Here is an 18,277-nt window from a genome sequence, read left to right on the forward strand (position 1 = left end):
GAGTGGAATGCCGGTTCTAACTACTACATACGGAGTGGCCAAGGGAGTCGGAAGTTGGGCCTCTGCCTGGAATTGGAAATAGTGTTCATTCTTCTTACAACAACCCTAGAGGGCTCGCTCCTAGGCAATGATCATGAGAGTTGAAATGAAAAGGAAACAATGAACAGAAAAACGAGAACGCTGCAAATACGTTTAAGATGATCATCATTATGAAGGGTTTTTTAACGGACAACAAAAATAAAAATATATGCCAGAAAAAGGGATGGAAAAAAAATCAGCTTCGCCTGACCCCCTGTTTCTGTGACTAGTAACGTTGGAGAAAACGCCTACCAAGGATGCAAAAAAAAAAAAAAAAAAAGTGATAAACATGATATGAGAGCTGGGATGGTCTCCCTCTTTCCTCGTGAAGCTCTCAGGCTCATCATGTATAATGCGTGTATTGTGTATCCGTCGTCATGCTGCGAAGCTGGGGGGGCTATGGTGTTGCCATGCCAAGCTCAGAGTCACTCCCCATAACAGACTGGTCTTCCCAATCTTCTGGAGAAGCAAAATCAGACGCTGATAGAAATTTCCGAAGTCAGAAATACAAAAGAGAACATTCACATATGAAAAAAAGTTAACTACATACCAGATGCCATTTCCTCGGGCACGTCAAGCGTTAACTGTTCAATAGCACTGAGAACGGCTATATGAAAAGTCAGATATTGTCTGTAGAGAGTATTGCCCAGCAGCAATTTGTAAAAAAGCTCACCTTCAGTTTGCTGCATGAAATCTGCATCTTCGGCATCGCTTTCATCATAGTACTCCCGCAAGCAATGCGTAATAACGAGAACTATATTATCCACAACCTTGCTCTCGACAGGTTGGCCCTGATTGGTGAGATATGTCTTTCTCAAAAGCTCCACGCATGCCTGAGCAAGTTCTCTGGCAACCTTGCTATAGAACGAACGGTATTCCTCTTCTAGGTCGTTCTGGTCTTGGCTGAAAAGAATTTCACGCAAGACATCAAATGCCAGAGCTTTGACTGCTTTGTCTAGATAAATAAGAAACGTTGGCGCCCAATCAGGGATGCGTTCAACAACCTTCTCATTGAACCAAGATTCATCCCTTCCAATGCGTTCGTTTTGACAGGAAAGAATATTTGTGAAGAAGGCGATATGCTCTCTGCCCCCGCTACTGTCGATCGACTCCACCCCTTTAGCAATGTAATCAATGATATCAATCACCTGTTGTTCGTTAGGGCTATGGGAACAGAACACCAAGGCTGCTTCGAGGTAAGGCGCGCAGAGTTGTGCAGGTGACATCCGGAGCCCATCTTCTAGGACTTTGATTATATGTGGGGACAGCCCAACTTGAGGTTCTGCATCAAGCAAGAGACCGATAACTGATCGAATTGCCGCTGCGTTCACTTGGTATTGGAGAAGCTTTCCCACAAAAACATGTTCTCCCTTGGTGGTTTTCACTATATCGAATATGAAAGAGCTTTCGGTCATGGTTAAAGAATATCGTCCATCTGCAGTGAGGCGAGGCTCATCATCCGGAGTAGGCGGCAATGTCAGGTCGATGTATTTTAACAAGTGCGCAAGTAAATCCATCAACTTGCGATAAGAGAATTTGCGACCACGTTCTAGAAGCCGGAAATAGTTGGGGTATTGCAACTTCAAATTCCTATGGTCGTCCCTGTCCAACCAAACCATTTCAAGGCACTTGAGAAGGAAGCCGTGGTCGAGCAAAATATCGATTTTTGGAGATTGAAATGCCGTTAAGAGGGTCACAAATTCAAAGTAATCATCCCAAGAACGACTGGCCGTATGAAGAATAGGCCACAGATTGTTCAGCGCTGTCACAATGTGCTTCCAACATTCTGTGTATCTCGATTCCCATTTTGCTCGCTGTGATGCATCCAGAGTCTCGTCTCTTGAAGACTCCTGGACCTTGGCAAGAGCCATAAGGAATACCTTCACCGACGTATTACGTACTGACTGCGGAGCTTTCAATATCAAGTTGCGCAGTCCTGTCTCTCGATCATGGGTCCATTCGATAATTCTCAATGCCCCCTTGGGCGTGTCTTGAATTGCCCTGTTTAATTCAACCAAAAGGCGGTCGAGCTCTGACAATTCCCTGGTCCTCGAAATTAGTTGATCCAGGGTGTCCATGCCGATATAGACGGTTGTTTTTTGTAGCTTCGAAGCCCCGACTGTGCCCTGTAGAACAAAGTCCCTTGATAAAGCCAGAAGATAGCGGCTGAAAGATGAATGAAACGGGTCGAGAAGACAATACGTGCGTACGAAAAGTTCGTTCTCCATGGAAATGTGGTTTCCAAGTTCGATCGGTAGCTGCACGTGAACAGGGGATTCCTTTGCCGTGGGTTTGTACAATTCCGACTCGGATTCCATGCTCTCAACACGCTGGTAGAAGAGCATATAAGCATTCCATACTTTTCCAAAACGTGCTTGTGCCATGGAAGATGTATGGAAAGCATCATTAACTCCGCCAAAGCATTGTTCTGCGATTTTCGATGGCTCAAAAGAAGTGACATCTGAATCATTGAATTCAACCCACGATGTTGTTGAGCTGCTTGCGGGGCGCTCGCGGATGTAGCTGTAGTAGTGGCCTGACTCGGCAGTACCACTGTGAACAAGGACGCCGACTAATTCGAAAATATCCTGTTCAAGTTGGACGTCCGAGTCGGACAGATATTCTACCTTGTACGGGGTCATGTCGATGCGCTCCGGGAATTGGAACTCATCGTTGATCTTGCTTCGCATCATGGTGAGCATGTCGAAATCAAAACGCTTTAGGTGAAAGATCAGATTGTCCGGAATTTCCTTCAAGCATGCCCTGAGTAAATATTAGTCGCTAAAAAACCCTCTTCCTCACTTCTTTCATTGACTAGTTTTCTAGAAAGATATGCTCACCGTTTCACCGCGTCTACATGACGCCCGCATGAAGTACACGAGTACTTGTTGTCTTCGATAAATTAGCGATAAGAGCCAAATATTTTGACGCTTACCACTTACCTCCTTGCATAACCTCTCCCTCCACATAAGCCTGGAGGCTTTCTTCCAAATTTGCCTTACCCTTAATGTCGCATTGAATTGCCGAGAAAGGCTCAAGTCTCTCTGAGATATGTTCACATTCTTTCGATTTGATCTGCTGAACTAGCTGCCCGCCGTAAAAAGATCGAAAGCGCTTTTTGTCTTCTGGGTCGGTGATCTGAGCTTCCCAACGATCAAAGAGCAAGTTGTAAAACTCATCCACATCCATTTGAATCGTGACATCGATCGGTTCATTATCATATGTCCGAATGGAACCCACAGCTCCTTCCGGATCAACATACTTGCACCACGTCTCTTGCATGTAGGCAAAGATCTTCTTCGTCTCTGATAGAAGCTTCTGAGTGGAATCTGGTTCGGTTAAAGAGACTTTGAGTATGAAGTCACGGAAGCCAACGTTCATGAAAAGCTGAGTGAAGAGAGAGTTCAAGTAACACGTGTTTGACAGGTTTTTTAGTCCTGCATAGCCTTCGGGGGATCTGATTGCTTTTTGTCTGTCGGCAGGCCATGTTGTAGTGTATGTATAATCTAGATAAAATCCTGTGAGTGAAAAGCAATAGCAAGCGTAGTCTAGCAAGTTCTTACCATAAGGAATGAGATCAGACATCAGATCGACAATCCTAGCAAAATTGATTTCGTTGTTGCACAACAAGCTAAGAATATTGTACAATTCTTGTCTTGTTTCCTGATGCATCACGGGAATTTGAGGGACGATGACCTCGGTATCTGACGGTTCTGACAGATCAGGAAATAGATAGTTGTTCACTAGACTGTCAATAAGACCACTGAAAGGCAAGTCAGTACAGGAGAGCAACTATAGGACCATCAGGCTTTCGCTCACGTGGCATCGATCGTTATATTCCTTCTTCCAGCCACTTCCAGACACAAACGCAAGAGACGCGCGAATCCCCATATAATATGATCTACAAGTTCCCGGCCAACGAACTATTCTCCCGTTAGTCAACGACCTCCAGGCAAAGAGATTGACATACTTCTTTAGTCACATGACTGAGCATAGTCTCACTCCATTGAGAGACGTATTGTGTAAACTCCACATCTTGGGGTGATCTTTCAGCTACTGATCGGAAAACTGCAAGAGCAGCGGAAAAATATTCCTCAGATTGCTCTGCAAATTGCACTGTATTCTGCATATTGTTCAGGAAAGCATCCCATATTGTAGAAATGATATCTGCAACTGGCGAATTGTTCGACTCAGTTGACTCATCCGTGTTGCCCGACTCTGCGTGAGCGGTTTTTGCGGAGGGACCGCAAATGGCCTTGACCTTTTCTGCAACTTGACGTCGAATCGGGTGGCGCTTCTCCTCTAGAAGTAACGAAAATATAAGTTGGTCAAAATGAGCATGTTCCTTGGTGACTTCCCAGAACCCCTGTTGATATACGGAGGCATCGAAAAGAACCGATATCGAATGAGAAATGAGCTTCTGAATATCAGACTCGCTGAAACTTGACGGATTTGCATTCTGAGCCGCTTTTATAAAGTACGAGAGCTCTTTTACTAGAGCTTCAGGATTGGGAAGAGCGCATGATTCTGTCGTTTTAACTAATGTAACGTTTAGCACATCAATGTGAAAACCACCAAAAAGTAAATACGCACCAGAGAGACACAGCAAAAGGCACTCAAGCAGATGACGTGCGAAGACGAGGTTCATGCAATCGTTTGATACCACTGACATTTCAGGACGGATCAAAGCGCCCACCAGAACTTGGGCACTGTGAGCAAGAAAGGTGGAATGGTGTTCGGACTGATACTAGTTGGTAAGCGTGCGTTGTCCATTTGAATAGGGTACAAGATGTGATAAGACGTACCTCGAGCAATTCCTCCCGCAAACAGGTAGAAAGAGCCTTGACGGAGTATAACAGCTTATAAGGCTTCTCCATAGGAAAGAGATTATTCTCCGTGTTGGTTTCTGCTTTCACCAACTCCTTCACGCGCTCCTGAGGCGGGAAAACTATTAGAAAATCATAAATTTCGTGAGCATATTTGTCATCAAGGTCGAGGAGGTCATAAAGGTCGTCGAAATGCTTTAGTATCTCGGAATCAACTAGAGTAAGTGATTGACGCCTGCCAACAGCCACCGTATCCGTGCCATCAGGGATCCTTCTAATAATTAAAAGTGCTTTAATGTTGAGATCTTGTACTGTGGTGTCCGGATTCTCTAGGAGATTGATCTTTTGTCCCGCATATATGACACTGAACTTGCTGAATCCAGTCACACGTGTCAAACGATCAGCCAATTCAGCCGCTGTACAGAGAGCGTCTATACGTAAGGTACGAATCTTAGACTGATTGGACTCATTGAAACTTTGATACGAGATGTCAATTTGTTCTCCTCTGCCAACGCGTTCTGGAAGTTCGGGTGCTTGGCTTTGGGGCGGACTGTATTGAGGGCGACTGCGAAGACCTTGTAAAAGCTGCTGTAGGAACAATAAAGACCGGCTCAATTGTAATCCTGCAGAGGTGATATCATGCTCGTTCGCCACAGTAACCATGGCATCATCTTCCGAGTTCGCAATGCCATCTGAGTTCTTCAACCTTGACGCGGCAGACTTGATTTGTTCCACACAACGATCTACCAAGGAAATATGTGTGGCTTCAGCAGCAGAAACAGGGGCCCGGCGTATCAATGTATGGTCTAAATAAACATCAATTGCAAAGTTTGTAGCCCTCGCCTCGATGGTATTAGGAGGCGCAGTGAGAATGAAATGCCAAATTCGCTCCATGCCAGGCAATGTAATAATTTGATTCTCATCGGCAACTGGTGGAGGACTGAACCGGATCTCGTAGTGAAAAGCGTGCTCAGCGAATAAAATGATTTCCACAGTATATTTCTCTGGCGACAGGCTCGGTAGGTAATGATGAAGACATCTCTCAATAAATGGATTTGGTGTCACACAGTGCTTCGTAACCCGGCACAGCATGTCCCACAAAGTGCTTCTCGCTGGCTCAATATTTCCTGTCATGAAGATCTTCGACCAAAGTATATCACCGAGGTCCGGTGTAATAGTGTCCGGGACTTTGTCGATAATGCGTCCGAGGAAGTGGACACGAGACAAAAGAGCATTTTGTGAGAACCGGTCTGTAAACTCGAAAATGCCACCCCAAAAATGTTCGAACTCCATGATGACTAGACCGGTTAGTCCGTAATCCGTAGCCAGGGCCCGGATCTCTTGAGAGTCAAAACTTGCTGCGATTAAAGCATTCAGGGCTTGAATGCTGCCAGATGCAAATTCGTTCTTTTCCCCAATATCTTGGATACACCGTTCATAGACATCTCGCTTGTCCGGTTCACTCATGCCTAGATTTAAAAGCTGTTGTAGTTGACTACCCGCAAATCTTTGAAGGGTAACTTTTTGTTCATCGTTTAGGGTAGGACATGAATTAGACTCTCGTATTAGGCGTACACAAATGCGTAGTGGAGTTGAATCGAGATGTGTGGAATCTAGAGGGTCATTGAGCTGGCGCTCTTCAAATTTGTCTCGCATGGCCCTGAAGAGCAGATCACAGAACTCTATCATCCGTTGATCGAAGCGGTTAATAGGAAGGTCGAGGAGTTTGGAGGAAAGATATAATAGTTCATTGGACGTGGATGAATGCATCGTGACTGTACGACCTAGCATTGTAAGGACTTCACCAACAGTTCTTTGATCTTGGCTGCCTGTGACAGCTTTCCAGATAGTATCGGTGTCGGCATTGGTATAGGTGCTAGTCACAACGAAGAATCCCACGATATTGCCACCACGGCTAATCAATTGAGGATGTGAGCCCACACCGACGATATAATCGACGATGCGTATGTCGCGCAAAAACTTCAGGAGGTACTGCACAAGTGGAGAATCAATGCCTTCCGAATTATTTTGGATTTTTTGTCGCCAGATTCCAACAAGATCTGCCTGCATGACTTCGACTCCCCAGACTCGTAGCTCCATACGCCCCTCCATGATATGCCGTTTCAAAGAGTTGAACTTCCAGGCTTGAACAACAATTGATGCATAATCCTCATTGGTGACTTCGGGCACCTCAAGCGAAAGCTCCTCGGCGATTTCGGAAGCAAAGACAGTATCGTATTCACAGTAGACATGGTAAGCGACATGTATATGGCGCGATAAATGCTCACTTATATCAGCAGTGACCCAGGGTGCCTTCTTGGTAACAGCATCCTGATATATTCTGTCCACCTTGCGGAAAAGGGGGTAGGAGTCTTTGATAGTCTGAATTAGTACGGGTGTGTCGAGGAACTTTTCGTCAGCGCCAAACTTCCGTCTCTCATTACGAGAATCCACCAAATTAGATGCAACTCCGAGTGCCGGTATCAGAAATTGTGCCAACTGTGGGAATCGTGGAAGAAGAGGGAGAACGAGTAATGTATACTCTGAAAGATGTGATAAGGCGTTTAAGGGTGCTTCTGAGATGTGATCGCTGATTTGCGCGACGAGGTTGACTGCTTTTACCGGAAAGAGCCGCACTAGTGCTCTGAAAAATGGAATGCTCGAAATCTGAAGAGTCCAAGCGAGACACTGCATATAGGACCGGCTTATACACTCTGATGGCTGCATGGATTCACTCTGAGAGACTAGGGTGAGATAGTCAATGTCGAGACGAAGCAAGTGGAGCGCAAGGTGCGCGAAATCCACAAAGAATTCTTCCAGGTACACGAGTGTGCCCTGGCCTTGGTTCGGCTGGAAAGCAGTTCCCCTGCGGAGTAATCCTTCTATAATGGTCGGCAGATCCTCCCAAAACTCGCGATCATCTCGAATTGTTTCCAATGAGACCTGTGGCAAGTTGTCGATACAGAGAGTGAACCATTGCTTAACGGCTCTAAAAATCATAATCTCGTGTGGGTGGCCTTTTTCTATAATATTGACCGTTTCTTCCAGGGACTCTCTAAGCTCTGGGATTCCGCGCAATCTTGGAAACTGATCTGCCAGCGAGTATTGTTCATGCACTTGAACTACTCCCGCTGGATCCTGATCCTGGACAACAGCCTCGCCCAACGGACGCCATCGAGATGTGTTTGGATCCTGATCCATATCCTCCACTTCAGCCACTTCTATCTCCGGGCTGCGGGAAGAAGAAGAAGTAATTGAGATGGCAGTAGAAGACTGTGCCCCAGCCATAGTAGTGTCTTCCGACTGCTGAATCGGGGTATCCGCCATGTCCAACTCGATAGCATCTTCGTTGCCTGGGAGCTCGGGGGCGGACGAGTCATCTTGCACCGCAGCGCCAGACTGCGAGGGAGATTTCATATTGATTGTAACTCGATTTGAGGGGCGCGGAGAAGACAAAAGCTCCTCGTCGTTCGGCGTCTTTGGGGACGCGGAATTACGGGTAGACAGTTCTCCAGTAGACATTGATTCGCGCGAATCCGCTCCACTATCTAGACGAGGACGCTTCCTTGTAGCCTGAGAGGGGATATCTTCCATTCGATCGTTGTGAACTCGCAAGGGATCTTCTGGTGATAGAGCACCAGGCGGGGTGCTGGTGCTGGAGCTGCCTAGCGGGGTACCTGCCATGACATTTTCCCCCCGTTTCCTATGGTAATGTGGGAATGTGAGTATTGGCGATGGACCGACTGAGCAGGACGAAGCTGCTGTGGTATTTCGGCTGACTGTGAAGGAGGAGTGTCGGCGCTGCGATGGTTGGAACGTAGACAAAATGTAAGCAGGCTGTACAGCTGCAGCTGCCTTGCCAAGATTTGAGTTAGCCGCGGGAGCTGCAGGTGCGCACGCTGGCTGGCCAAGAAAGCTCCAAGCGAGGTTCGACGAGGATATGGAGTGAACAGAAAGCAGGTCCGTTGTGGCCCTGAAAAACAAAGAAAAGGAAACCAGACGTGGCTGGACGTTGTGGTGAAGTAAAAGCAATTTTATTGTGAGCAGAATCTGGCGTCATGTCATAGCTTCCTGCGTGACGGGTAACGCGTATGGTAATTTTGTTATCTGACACTGCGGGAGCTGCGGCCAGTCCGATAAGTATAGCCCCGTCGCGGGTAAGGTAAGGTAAAGCTAGATTACGGCGCTAAAAATACAGGCAGACAAAAACCTGAAAACAGCGAAAAACAACCAGTTTCTATCGCTGAGGATGTTGCAGAGCAAACATACACCGTGATCCTCTAAAACTACAGTGAGGAGGCTGGCATGCAAAGGCGGACTCCAGCAAACCATAAGATAGCCTCTCTGCAAGGCCAAGGCACTGATAACTGACTGCTACAGAGAACACATTTCGTGCATGTATGTATTTCTGATATCTCCCGGACGACTGCATACGCGTGGTCATGACTCCTCGGCCATGCTGGTCTCAATCTTCCGAATGATGCGAGCTGGGTTTCCGGCAGCAACATGGAACGCGGGCACATCCTACGCGCATGATTAGTCACAAGCGACAAACAGGATGAAAGACCAAGCCAGATCCAGAGAATGTTTTGCGGCCATGAACATACCTTGGTCACTACGCTGCCGGCTCCAATGGTACATCCTCTACCGATCGTTACACCAGGGAGAACAGTGACGTGACCTCCAAGCCAGCAATCCTCGCCGATATGGATCTCCTTGCCCGTCTCGGGTCCCTTGGTGCCATTACGGAGAGCAGGGTCCAGAGGATGTGTGCCACTGTAGAGGTGGACATTCGGGCCGAAGAGTGTGCGAGCCCCAATGGTGACAAGACAGGTGTCGATAATGACACAGTTGACGTTGATATACGCGCCGTCGCCGACTTTGACGTTGAAGCCGTAGTCCATATGAATCGGCGCCTCTACCCACGGCTCATTTTGAAAAAGAGCTTCGTCAGCAGCAGGATCTTCGAGTGGCGGGGGCATGGGCCGTTCGTCTTGGACAATGCTACCAGTTGGACAGATCGTCAGTGAGATGGACACTTTGGCTTGCAGATTTCGCCATGTCCATTACGTATACATGTCTAACCGCTTTCCCCCCGGTCTTGATAGAGGACGTGAAGCAGCACGAGATGAATTTCACTCACTCTCGCCAGAGTTCGACCTGTCGTCGACGCGAGATGTCACCGGCATTGTTGTAGCGCTTGTATGCACGAGAGCATCTAGTGCGTGCAGCAATCAGATCCGGTGTAAATGCATGGTAGAGCTCGCCGCGGAGCATCTTCTCTTTCTCAGTGGGCGGCGCCATTGTTTCCGCGTGGATGACTGCCAACAGTGCTGCAATAACAATAAATATCTCGCATCAGTGATGAGTAAATAATAAAGCGTTAGCTGGGGAATATAGCGCGGGTCAGTCTAGGCTCTGCCCCGCAGCCGATCGAGCTAAAGCTGATAGCATAGTAAAAGCATATGGCCAGTTAGTAGTGAATATATAAAGCATCTCAATGCAGGGGAAATTCCCAGAGGAGCATACATGCGTATGGAGCACGGCATACTCGGATGAACACGCAGCACAGCGATGATCACGAGAGATGCGGACTGACAATTCAGGCACCGGCCATTTCGTCATGTGGAGCCTCTAGGGGAGCTTCCGTGCAGAAACTCAGCGTCACACCTTTTTCTCTTCTTCCCTCCTGAACATGCTCTCTATAAGAAACAACCATCACAAAGATGTCTGCACCACAGAAACTATTGATCCTCTGGTGATGAGAACTAGCCAGAGTGGACTGTGCTACGCTATATGATTACTGACTAGTTCACCGTCTACAAAAATGTCGACCGGCATCCCACCCCCCTCCTTCTCCAGCAGTCCGCTCGAATCAACCGACGCGGGACAGAGATGGGAAGGCGAATACATGGCCTGGCGCCCTCCAGGCGCAAATGCAAATACATCCTCCGCCAACTCCAACGGCAGTACTGCTCCTCCCGACATCGTCAATAGCGCCGGAGCCTCCCCTCATCCCTCCGTTCTCCCCAATGGCAAAATGTCACTTGCAGGCATATCCATACGCGCGTTTTTCTTGGGGGTTGTCCTCGGAATTTCGCTCATCGCCACAATCATCCTTCTTGTATGGCACCCCACGCCTCTATGGCGATTGCCATTCTTTATCTCGTCGCTTTGCCTCTTCCACTTCCTCGAATTCTGGGTTACGGCTCAATACAACACTCGCGACGCAGAGGTCTCTGCTTTCCTACTCACTGCCAACGGTGCTGCTTACAACATCGCGCATGGTTCGGCTATGCTCGAATGTTTCATTTGGCATTTTTTGCTAGCACCCAAAGAGGGAGCAGGAGGAGGGTCCTGGTACTCAGCTATAATCGTGTTCTTCGGGCTTGCGGCCATGATTGTCGGTCAGATTGTGCGCACCGTGGCAATGGCTACTGCAGGCAGCAATTTTAATCATGTCGTGCAAGCACGGTATCGAGAAGGTCATGTACTGGTTACAGGCGGCGTGTATAGTCTGCTACGACATCCCAGTTACTTTGGCTTCTTCTGGTGGGGACTGGGCAGTCAGTTGGTCATGCAGAATGTCGTTTGCTTCATTGGGTATGCAGTGGTACTATGGAGTTTTTTTAGTTCGAGGATACAACGTAAGCATTTCCATTGCCCCCTATATTTTCATGGATATGTCCGCTAACTTTCTTTTAGGGGAAGAGAGGTTTCTCGTTGCTTTTTTCGGGGATGATTATATTTCATACAAGAGCAGGACTCCTGTTGGAATTCCATTCATCGCGTAGATATACATATACATCAATCCTTTCTTTGTTAATTTAATTGACCTGTACATTAGCATTGCATCTTATTTTTAGAATAATATAGAATTTTACTACTTCGTAATACTACAGAGGTTCTCCTTCCGTTATCATACAATAGGAAGTCAAGTTATATAATGTATATATACTAGGCCAACGGCACGCTCAAAAAAACAGTATAATTCCTCACAATTTGCTCTCACGAGCAACATCTACCACAACGGCACCACTCATAACAGGTTCTTCGGGAACAGCAGCAGCAGAGTCTAATTGACTATCATCATCATAATGATCTCCGAAAAGCAGCAGCTCCCTGCCACCCCGCGTACTCCACCAAGCAACACAAAAATTTGCGCGCTCAACGTCCATTTCGCCGTTACTCAAAACTTCCCAGAAGCGGTCGATGCAGGTGGAGCGTAAGATGGGATCGGGTTGTTGTTGCTGTTGTTGTTGTTGACTATCGGTATTATTATTTTCACTATGATTCATCGTGTTGATGAGTCTGGCTGTTAATGGGAGAAATTCGTCCAGATCTTCCACGAGGAGATGGGGAAGGGAATCGATGATGGCGAGAATGACTCCTGATTTCTCGGATAGTGATGGTGGCGTTTCGAGGGCGTTTTCTTCGGTGGATGGCGGTAGCAAGATTGATGAGGCAGTGAGTGCACGTTCGTGAGCAAGTTCTATCAGCGTCGCTGCTAGAAGAGGTTGGGCGCTGGCTAGGGGTGAAGGGGGCGATGCGACTCGCACAACGGATTTGAATGCTAGTCGGAATTGGCGGACTGAGAGGTTGTGTGGGTAAACCTGGCAACAACATATTGAATGAGCATCGCGAATATGTATATTGAGCTTGGCAAACACAAGAAAAAAAAATAAAACTCACCGTAAAAAGATTGTCGACATAGAAAGGCAGATATTTAGCCGTAATATCCGCATTCTGTGGCGCCGAGAAGACGGCCAGAACAACGCTGTGTGCGGCTTCAAAGATCTCCAAAAGACGATTGTTGCCGCCAGCAGCAAGATAAGGCGTTGCAGCAGCGATTATCAGCTCCTCGTTGGCGAGAGGAGACAATGCCAACGCCAAATGTTCCGAAGTGTTCAGGAAGAAAAGATCAAGACAGCGCTCCAAAGGATGTTGCGGGATATGGCCCATCTCAATGGGCCTGATTGTCCGCAAGAAGCTCTCGGCTAGGTCTGGATACTGAGCTAGAATGTCGATGGCGACAAGATTCACAAATGAATACTGCGAAGATGAGCTCTGGCCGGTGCGTGAGGTAATAAAATATAGGTTTCGAAGGATATGTAGCGATTGTACTGCAATGAATGGTGCCACTAGATAATGTAAGTATTGGGGATAACGATCCTGAACGGATATTAAGATCTACCTACCACCGTCAGCAGCAAGCACCCGATCATTCAGGACTCGCCCAAGCACCGCTCGCAGAATGATGACTACAGAGAACATGATCGATCGAAGCAACCGCCAAAGATCGGATATAGTGCTTTTCAGGGATTCTGGATCTAGAAACTCCGTCTCTTCAGAGGCATCGACCTCCGAAAGCTTATTTTGGCGCCACTGAACTAGCAATGTACGCACAAAATCGTTGATGGAGCTCATGCCATCAGAAACGATATTCGGGTCAGTGACATTCTCCATTGCGTGTGCGATAAGACGCGACAAGGGTCCTAGTGACGCTATCAAGGGTCTTGAAAGTATGTCTTTAACGTTCTGGTACGTCACTGATGTTGCGGACCATCCGAATTTCTTCAGTGCCCTCCCTTCAACAATCTCTCGATCTATTGCGCCCACGAAATATGCGCTGCCGAGCCCTTCGCTTGATAAAAAAGTGGCATGGAGCATGAGCGGCAGCAAGCGATCATAGTTGATTTGACTTCGGTGCCAGTCTGACAGAAGCTCGAATGTATAGTTGAGAACCATAGTTATAGCAAACCCATCGATTGAATTGAGACCAGCATTCTCTTCCAGCGCAAGCTGTGTGGCTCGCACAAGAGCAGATTCGACTTTACTCCGAAGGGTCTGCGACAACCCTTGCCTGTTCTGCGCTTCAAACCCAAGCAAAACGCCCCCGAGAAGGAGCATGTGTCGCCATCTTGGTGATTTCTCGTCGGCTCCATTGATCACAGCTTTCACCCATGCTTCGCGGTCCAGGCCGCGTCTTGTGTATGGTGCCCGGGGCTCATCGGATGCTTCATTCTGCAGGATGCCCACGGCAGCGGTGTTGAACACGCTGAGGATTCTGCGGCATGTCTGTAGGTCAACGCGATGATCCCAGATGGCCTGCGCGGAAAGTAGCTGGGAAGAAAGTAGCGTGACGTTCAGCGGGTTCGTGAGCATCGCAAGGAAGCTCGTGGAGGTGGGCAGCAAGCTAGATGAAATCGCACGCGGTCAGCATGTCCAGCGACTTGTTATCCAGGCGTGACATTGACTAACGCATAAGCATCCTCAGGCTCCGAAGCTATTTGCAGCGACCGTAGCAAAGTCGCTAGCGAGCGTTCGGTCGCCATCGCTCCTAACCATTTAGGAACTCGATTTGAATGGTTTATGACTCCAAGCTCATTGTCGGCGTGGTGTTGTTGCGACTTCGCACGCCACGTCTCGATGCGGAGCCGAGGTACAAGCGGGACGGGCAAAAGATGCAAACTCCACAGTGGGGCCAGCTTATTTGCTCCATCTTCAACCACAACATACAATAGAACTATCCAGCTTCAACTACTGCTTCATATCATGACTGTAAAGGCACTCATTGACCGATATTAAACAGTATGCCGCTGCAATGCGAGAACACAGGCTCGCGGTCTCTGATTCTTGAGTCTAGGGGTAATCCGTTCAGGATCAATCTCATCTGAGAATCTGCTTTCCTATTCTTGCCAACATACATTGAAAGACGACGGTGTAACATACCGGCGGTCTTCGGAGTCTTCATTATCGTAGCCACGGGAGATGGGCTCTGCAAAGCTCTATGCTCGATGTCGACAAATGAGGTCATGGCATTGAAACGTAGTTTCTATTGCAGCCACGGATATAAAAACCGTCTAGTTCTGCCCTCTAACACATGCGATTAGATCAATCCTCCGTGTCAACATGACGATTTTTGACCTGGATAATTGACCCAGGGATCAGAATATAAGCATCAATCAGAAAAAGCATTGTAAAAATTGCCAAAAGTGTGGTGAGTGTGCGAACAAAATAAAAGCTTCAGATGCGTCGTCGTCCTGGCTCAAAACACGCTAAGCCGAAAGTGTTTAGCCCCTTAGCAACCCAGCTGTGTCTCTCTCTCCTTCAACTACCTCAACTCAACTACATCCAACATAATCCTATATTCTACCTCTTCAACAAAAGAAAAAAGGGAAAAAAAAAAGAAAAAGGAAACATGCCTCAAACCCAGCAATGAGCAACCAAGCCCCCCTAGACTATACAGTCCCCTCCTTCCCCTCCCTCTACGTACCCGTGTTCGGCGACCTCCAAGGCCAGAACTACCTCTACCACCTCACAGATGTATGGCGCTTCACGCTCTTCTGGACGCTGCTCCTGTACGGAGGCGTGCATTTCATCGTCGCCAGCTTCGCGGTTGCCGTGCAATGGCGCAATTGGAGGGTAATGTGGACTGTGCCCGTGGTGTATATGCTTGTGTCAATTTTGGAGGCGTTGCTGGCGGGGAGTTTGGTTGGGTTGATGTTCGTTTCCCCCCTTCTTTTTTCTTTTCTTTTCTTTTCTTTTTTTTTTTAACCCTCCTTACGAATAATAGATATGGTATAAAATCTAACTGCTGATAATAGTGTTGGCTGGGTTTATGAGGCAGGCAATTTCTCAATGACTACGTGGATTCCACTGGTGTGGGCCGGTATTAACGTTCTGGTTCTCATTATTTCAAGTTTTCCAATGCAGGCCGCCATGTAGATATGTGCCTGCTGCAGGAATCTATTTATACATGGGACATCGCCAAATCTCTTATGTTATTCGAAAATTGGAGAGAAATACGCCTGTCCAGTAAATCCATGCACTTATGTATGCACTTTGAAATCAGTCATATCTGATGGTTTTTTTTTTTATATTGGTTGCCGCCAGCAGCAACTAGCTTTGATGCCATGCGCTCGGATTGGCAAAATTGGCAGGAAGCTCGATTCCCTGCGCCATCAACTGCTTTTGCAATGCAGCTAGATTCAGGTTGGGGTTAAGATTCGGTGGTTGTGGCGGAGGAGTTGCTCTTGCCGATGAAGTCGTCATATATGATGGGATCCCTGTCACAGCAGGTACTGATGACGCCCCTCCCATCAATGAAGCCAGACTGTTGGCATCCATATTGTGCATAGACATGGGCATAGGCATAGGCATAGGCATATTAGGTTGGGCGGGCGGTTGGAAGTTGCCGATACCAGGGAGCAGTCCAGCATCCGACGAGATACCTGGTAGCTGCACGCCCTGAATACCGGGAAGAGCTGGTGTGGCGGTTTTCTGGTCGACCAAGCCCTCGGCTTCATCTTGGAGCTCTTGTTCTTCTTCCTCTCGCATCTGTTTCTTTCCAAAGCCACGGTTCCATGTTCCTTGTGCTTCGGCAGCTTCTTCGCCGATGTGGAACCGGTCTTTCATGTACGCAGTCTCTCCCGGTCGAGCTCGAGACCAAAAGCGGGTGAAATTATCTTTCGAGCCAGATGCCAATATATGGCCCAAGGGATGCCAATTCAAAGACCATATCGTTGAAGCATGTGCGTATTGAATGCGATGCGCAGGATGAATCACCTGCGGAGGGGTGTTGAGAGGATCGTTGCTATCGTAGGGCGCGACAGTGGGCACATGGCCTGCGGGCAGATTCGGCTCATCCAAAAGATAATGGTATAGCGAGCCATCCTCACTGCCCGTCGATATCAAAGAGCTGTGGACCGGATGCCACGTTAATGACGATATAGGTTTCTCGTGTCCTCTTAATATACATATGTCGCGCATCATGCGGAGATCAAAAACCCTGGCAGTGCAGTCCCGTGAAGACGTAGCCAGAAGATTGCTGTTGACTCGAGAAAATTTAGTCGTAGTAACTGTATTTTTGTGACTGTGTAACGTAGTCAAGCATCTCCCCGTTCGAGGGTCCCAGAATTTGACCTGGTGATCCTTCGAGCCCGAAACGAGCAGACCTTTTGTTGGATGCCAATCGCAAGACTTGACATCCCAGTTATGCCCCGTCAGGACGGTATCACAAGCACGTGCGGTAAAGTCGAAAATCTTTAATGTGGTGTCATCCGATGCGGAAAGGAATTTTGTATCGCTCGGTCCCCATGCTAGGTCTCGTACGGCGTCATGATGTGCATCATCAACGGTTTCAACGTTGTTAAAATTCGGTCGCCAGTATTTGACATCTCCCTTTTGTCCGCCGGAGATCAACCAATCGTGGCTATGCGACCAAGCAGCGGATGTGACGCCGGCTTGAAATTGGTCATAATGTGCCTGAAAAAAGAAATGAATGATCAGCATGAAGAAGAGACGTATAACTTGGGGGGGGGGGGGAAGCATGGGTGATAAAACTCACGTCCATCACGGTCTCGAAATTGAAGGCTGTGCCATTCCAGAGCATGAACTCGCCAGTATGTCCACCGGTGAGCAGCCTTCGACCTTCTGGTGTCCATCTCACAACGGTAATAGGTTTCTTTGACTTTCCGATAGACTGATGTAGGTGTCGCACGGGAATTGTGTCGGCCGGCGAATGCACTCTGGCGTAGGGGGGAAGCACCTATCCAGATAGTCAGAATTATCCAGCAGCGTCCCAGATGAAGAAAGTCTCTCACATCAACTGTATAGCTCAGACTCGGCCTCTCAATCTCCATTCGATGTGTGCCCTTGTACCTCGGTCGTCGCGTCCGCATCCATTGAACCATGGATGAACCGTAGTCCGTGACGGGTCCTAGCAACACCAGTCAGTTTGGCGACGAAGGAAACTCGACAGTATTATCTACGCACTTGGTCTTCGGGGAAGCCCAACGCCGCCGCCGCCGCCTTCGTAAGGCCTGGAGGGTCTTCCTCCGTAGTAGCCATCACCACCGTCCTCGTAAGCAGCCATGTTGTGCGGTGCGTATGCTTGGTTTATCGGAGTGCGGGTTCATCAGACGCGAGACGAGTGAGTGACAGTCAGAAAGCGGAATATTTATCTGTTTCGCAACAGCTCGAGCGTTGCTTGCAAGAGAAACGGCAGCTTTTCTGGGCGGGAAGCACAGACGGCGCGCTGATTGGCCCGGCCGCTGCTCCTGCAGGCGCACGGCCTGATTCTGGCCTCAGGCTGCAGTCTCGACTCTTGTCGACTGTAGATTCATTCATTCCATGGGAGATGCCTGCCCCTCCACGCGGTGCTGCTTATAAATAGCTGCGTTGATGGCAGGATTCTAATCCTGCCGCCTGGCTCATTCCATCACTCGCTTCATAACATGCGAAGCTGTCAGCACTATCACATGTCAATTGTCGCCACTCGTTAGCTGGCCCAATGCAACATTCGACGTGATATCCACAAACATAATATTCACATCCAATTTCAGTTTCAATCTCGAGCGCCGTCCCTCAGT

The 18,277-nt window shown here is 48.1% G+C and overlaps 4 protein-coding genes across 4 annotated transcripts; 1 reads left to right on the forward strand and 3 right to left on the reverse strand.

Annotated features, from left to right (window-relative positions):
- Nucleotides 1–475: 475 nt before the first annotated feature.
- UA08_03659 (hypothetical protein) lies at nt 476–10,208 on the reverse strand (the record flags this gene model as incomplete). The annotated part of the gene is made up of 13 exons (XM_020265983.1): nt 476–558; nt 629–685; nt 752–2,841; nt 2,919–2,970; nt 3,021–3,596; nt 3,642–3,841; nt 3,898–4,001; nt 4,049–4,617; nt 4,672–4,825; nt 4,884–8,877; nt 9,352–9,428; nt 9,512–9,908; nt 10,048–10,208. The coding sequence occupies 13 exons, from the start codon at nt 10,206–10,208 to the stop codon at nt 476–478; spliced, it is 8,514 nt and encodes a 2,837-aa protein (XP_020121627.1).
- A 523-nt stretch (nt 10,209–10,731) lies between these two features.
- On the forward strand, nt 10,732–11,698 carry UA08_03660 (hypothetical protein; the record flags this gene model as incomplete). The annotated part of the gene is made up of 3 exons (XM_020265984.1): nt 10,732–11,507; nt 11,538–11,551; nt 11,610–11,698. The coding sequence occupies 3 exons, from the start codon at nt 10,732–10,734 to the stop codon at nt 11,696–11,698; spliced, it is 879 nt and encodes a 292-aa protein (XP_020121628.1).
- A 201-nt stretch (nt 11,699–11,899) lies between these two features.
- UA08_03661 (hypothetical protein) lies at nt 11,900–14,721 on the reverse strand (the record flags this gene model as incomplete). Its single annotated transcript, XM_020265985.1, has 5 exons — nt 11,900–12,517; nt 12,597–13,045; nt 13,103–14,100; nt 14,166–14,406; nt 14,637–14,721. The coding sequence occupies 5 exons, from the start codon at nt 14,719–14,721 to the stop codon at nt 11,900–11,902; spliced, it is 2,391 nt and encodes a 796-aa protein (XP_020121078.1).
- A 1,085-nt stretch (nt 14,722–15,806) lies between these two features.
- UA08_03662 (Polyadenylation factor subunit 2) lies at nt 15,807–17,781 on the reverse strand (the record flags this gene model as incomplete). The annotated part of the gene is made up of 4 exons (XM_020265986.1): nt 15,807–17,171; nt 17,254–17,454; nt 17,510–17,625; nt 17,682–17,781. The coding sequence occupies 4 exons, from the start codon at nt 17,779–17,781 to the stop codon at nt 15,807–15,809; spliced, it is 1,782 nt and encodes a 593-aa protein (XP_020121626.1).
- Nucleotides 17,782–18,277: the final 496 nt, after the last annotated feature.

This window comes from Talaromyces atroroseus (assembly GCF_001907595.1).
Source record: "Talaromyces atroroseus strain IBT 11181 chromosome Unknown scaffold_3, whole genome shotgun sequence".
In the NCBI taxonomy this organism is placed as follows: domain Eukaryota; kingdom Fungi; phylum Ascomycota; class Eurotiomycetes; order Eurotiales; family Trichocomaceae; genus Talaromyces; species Talaromyces atroroseus.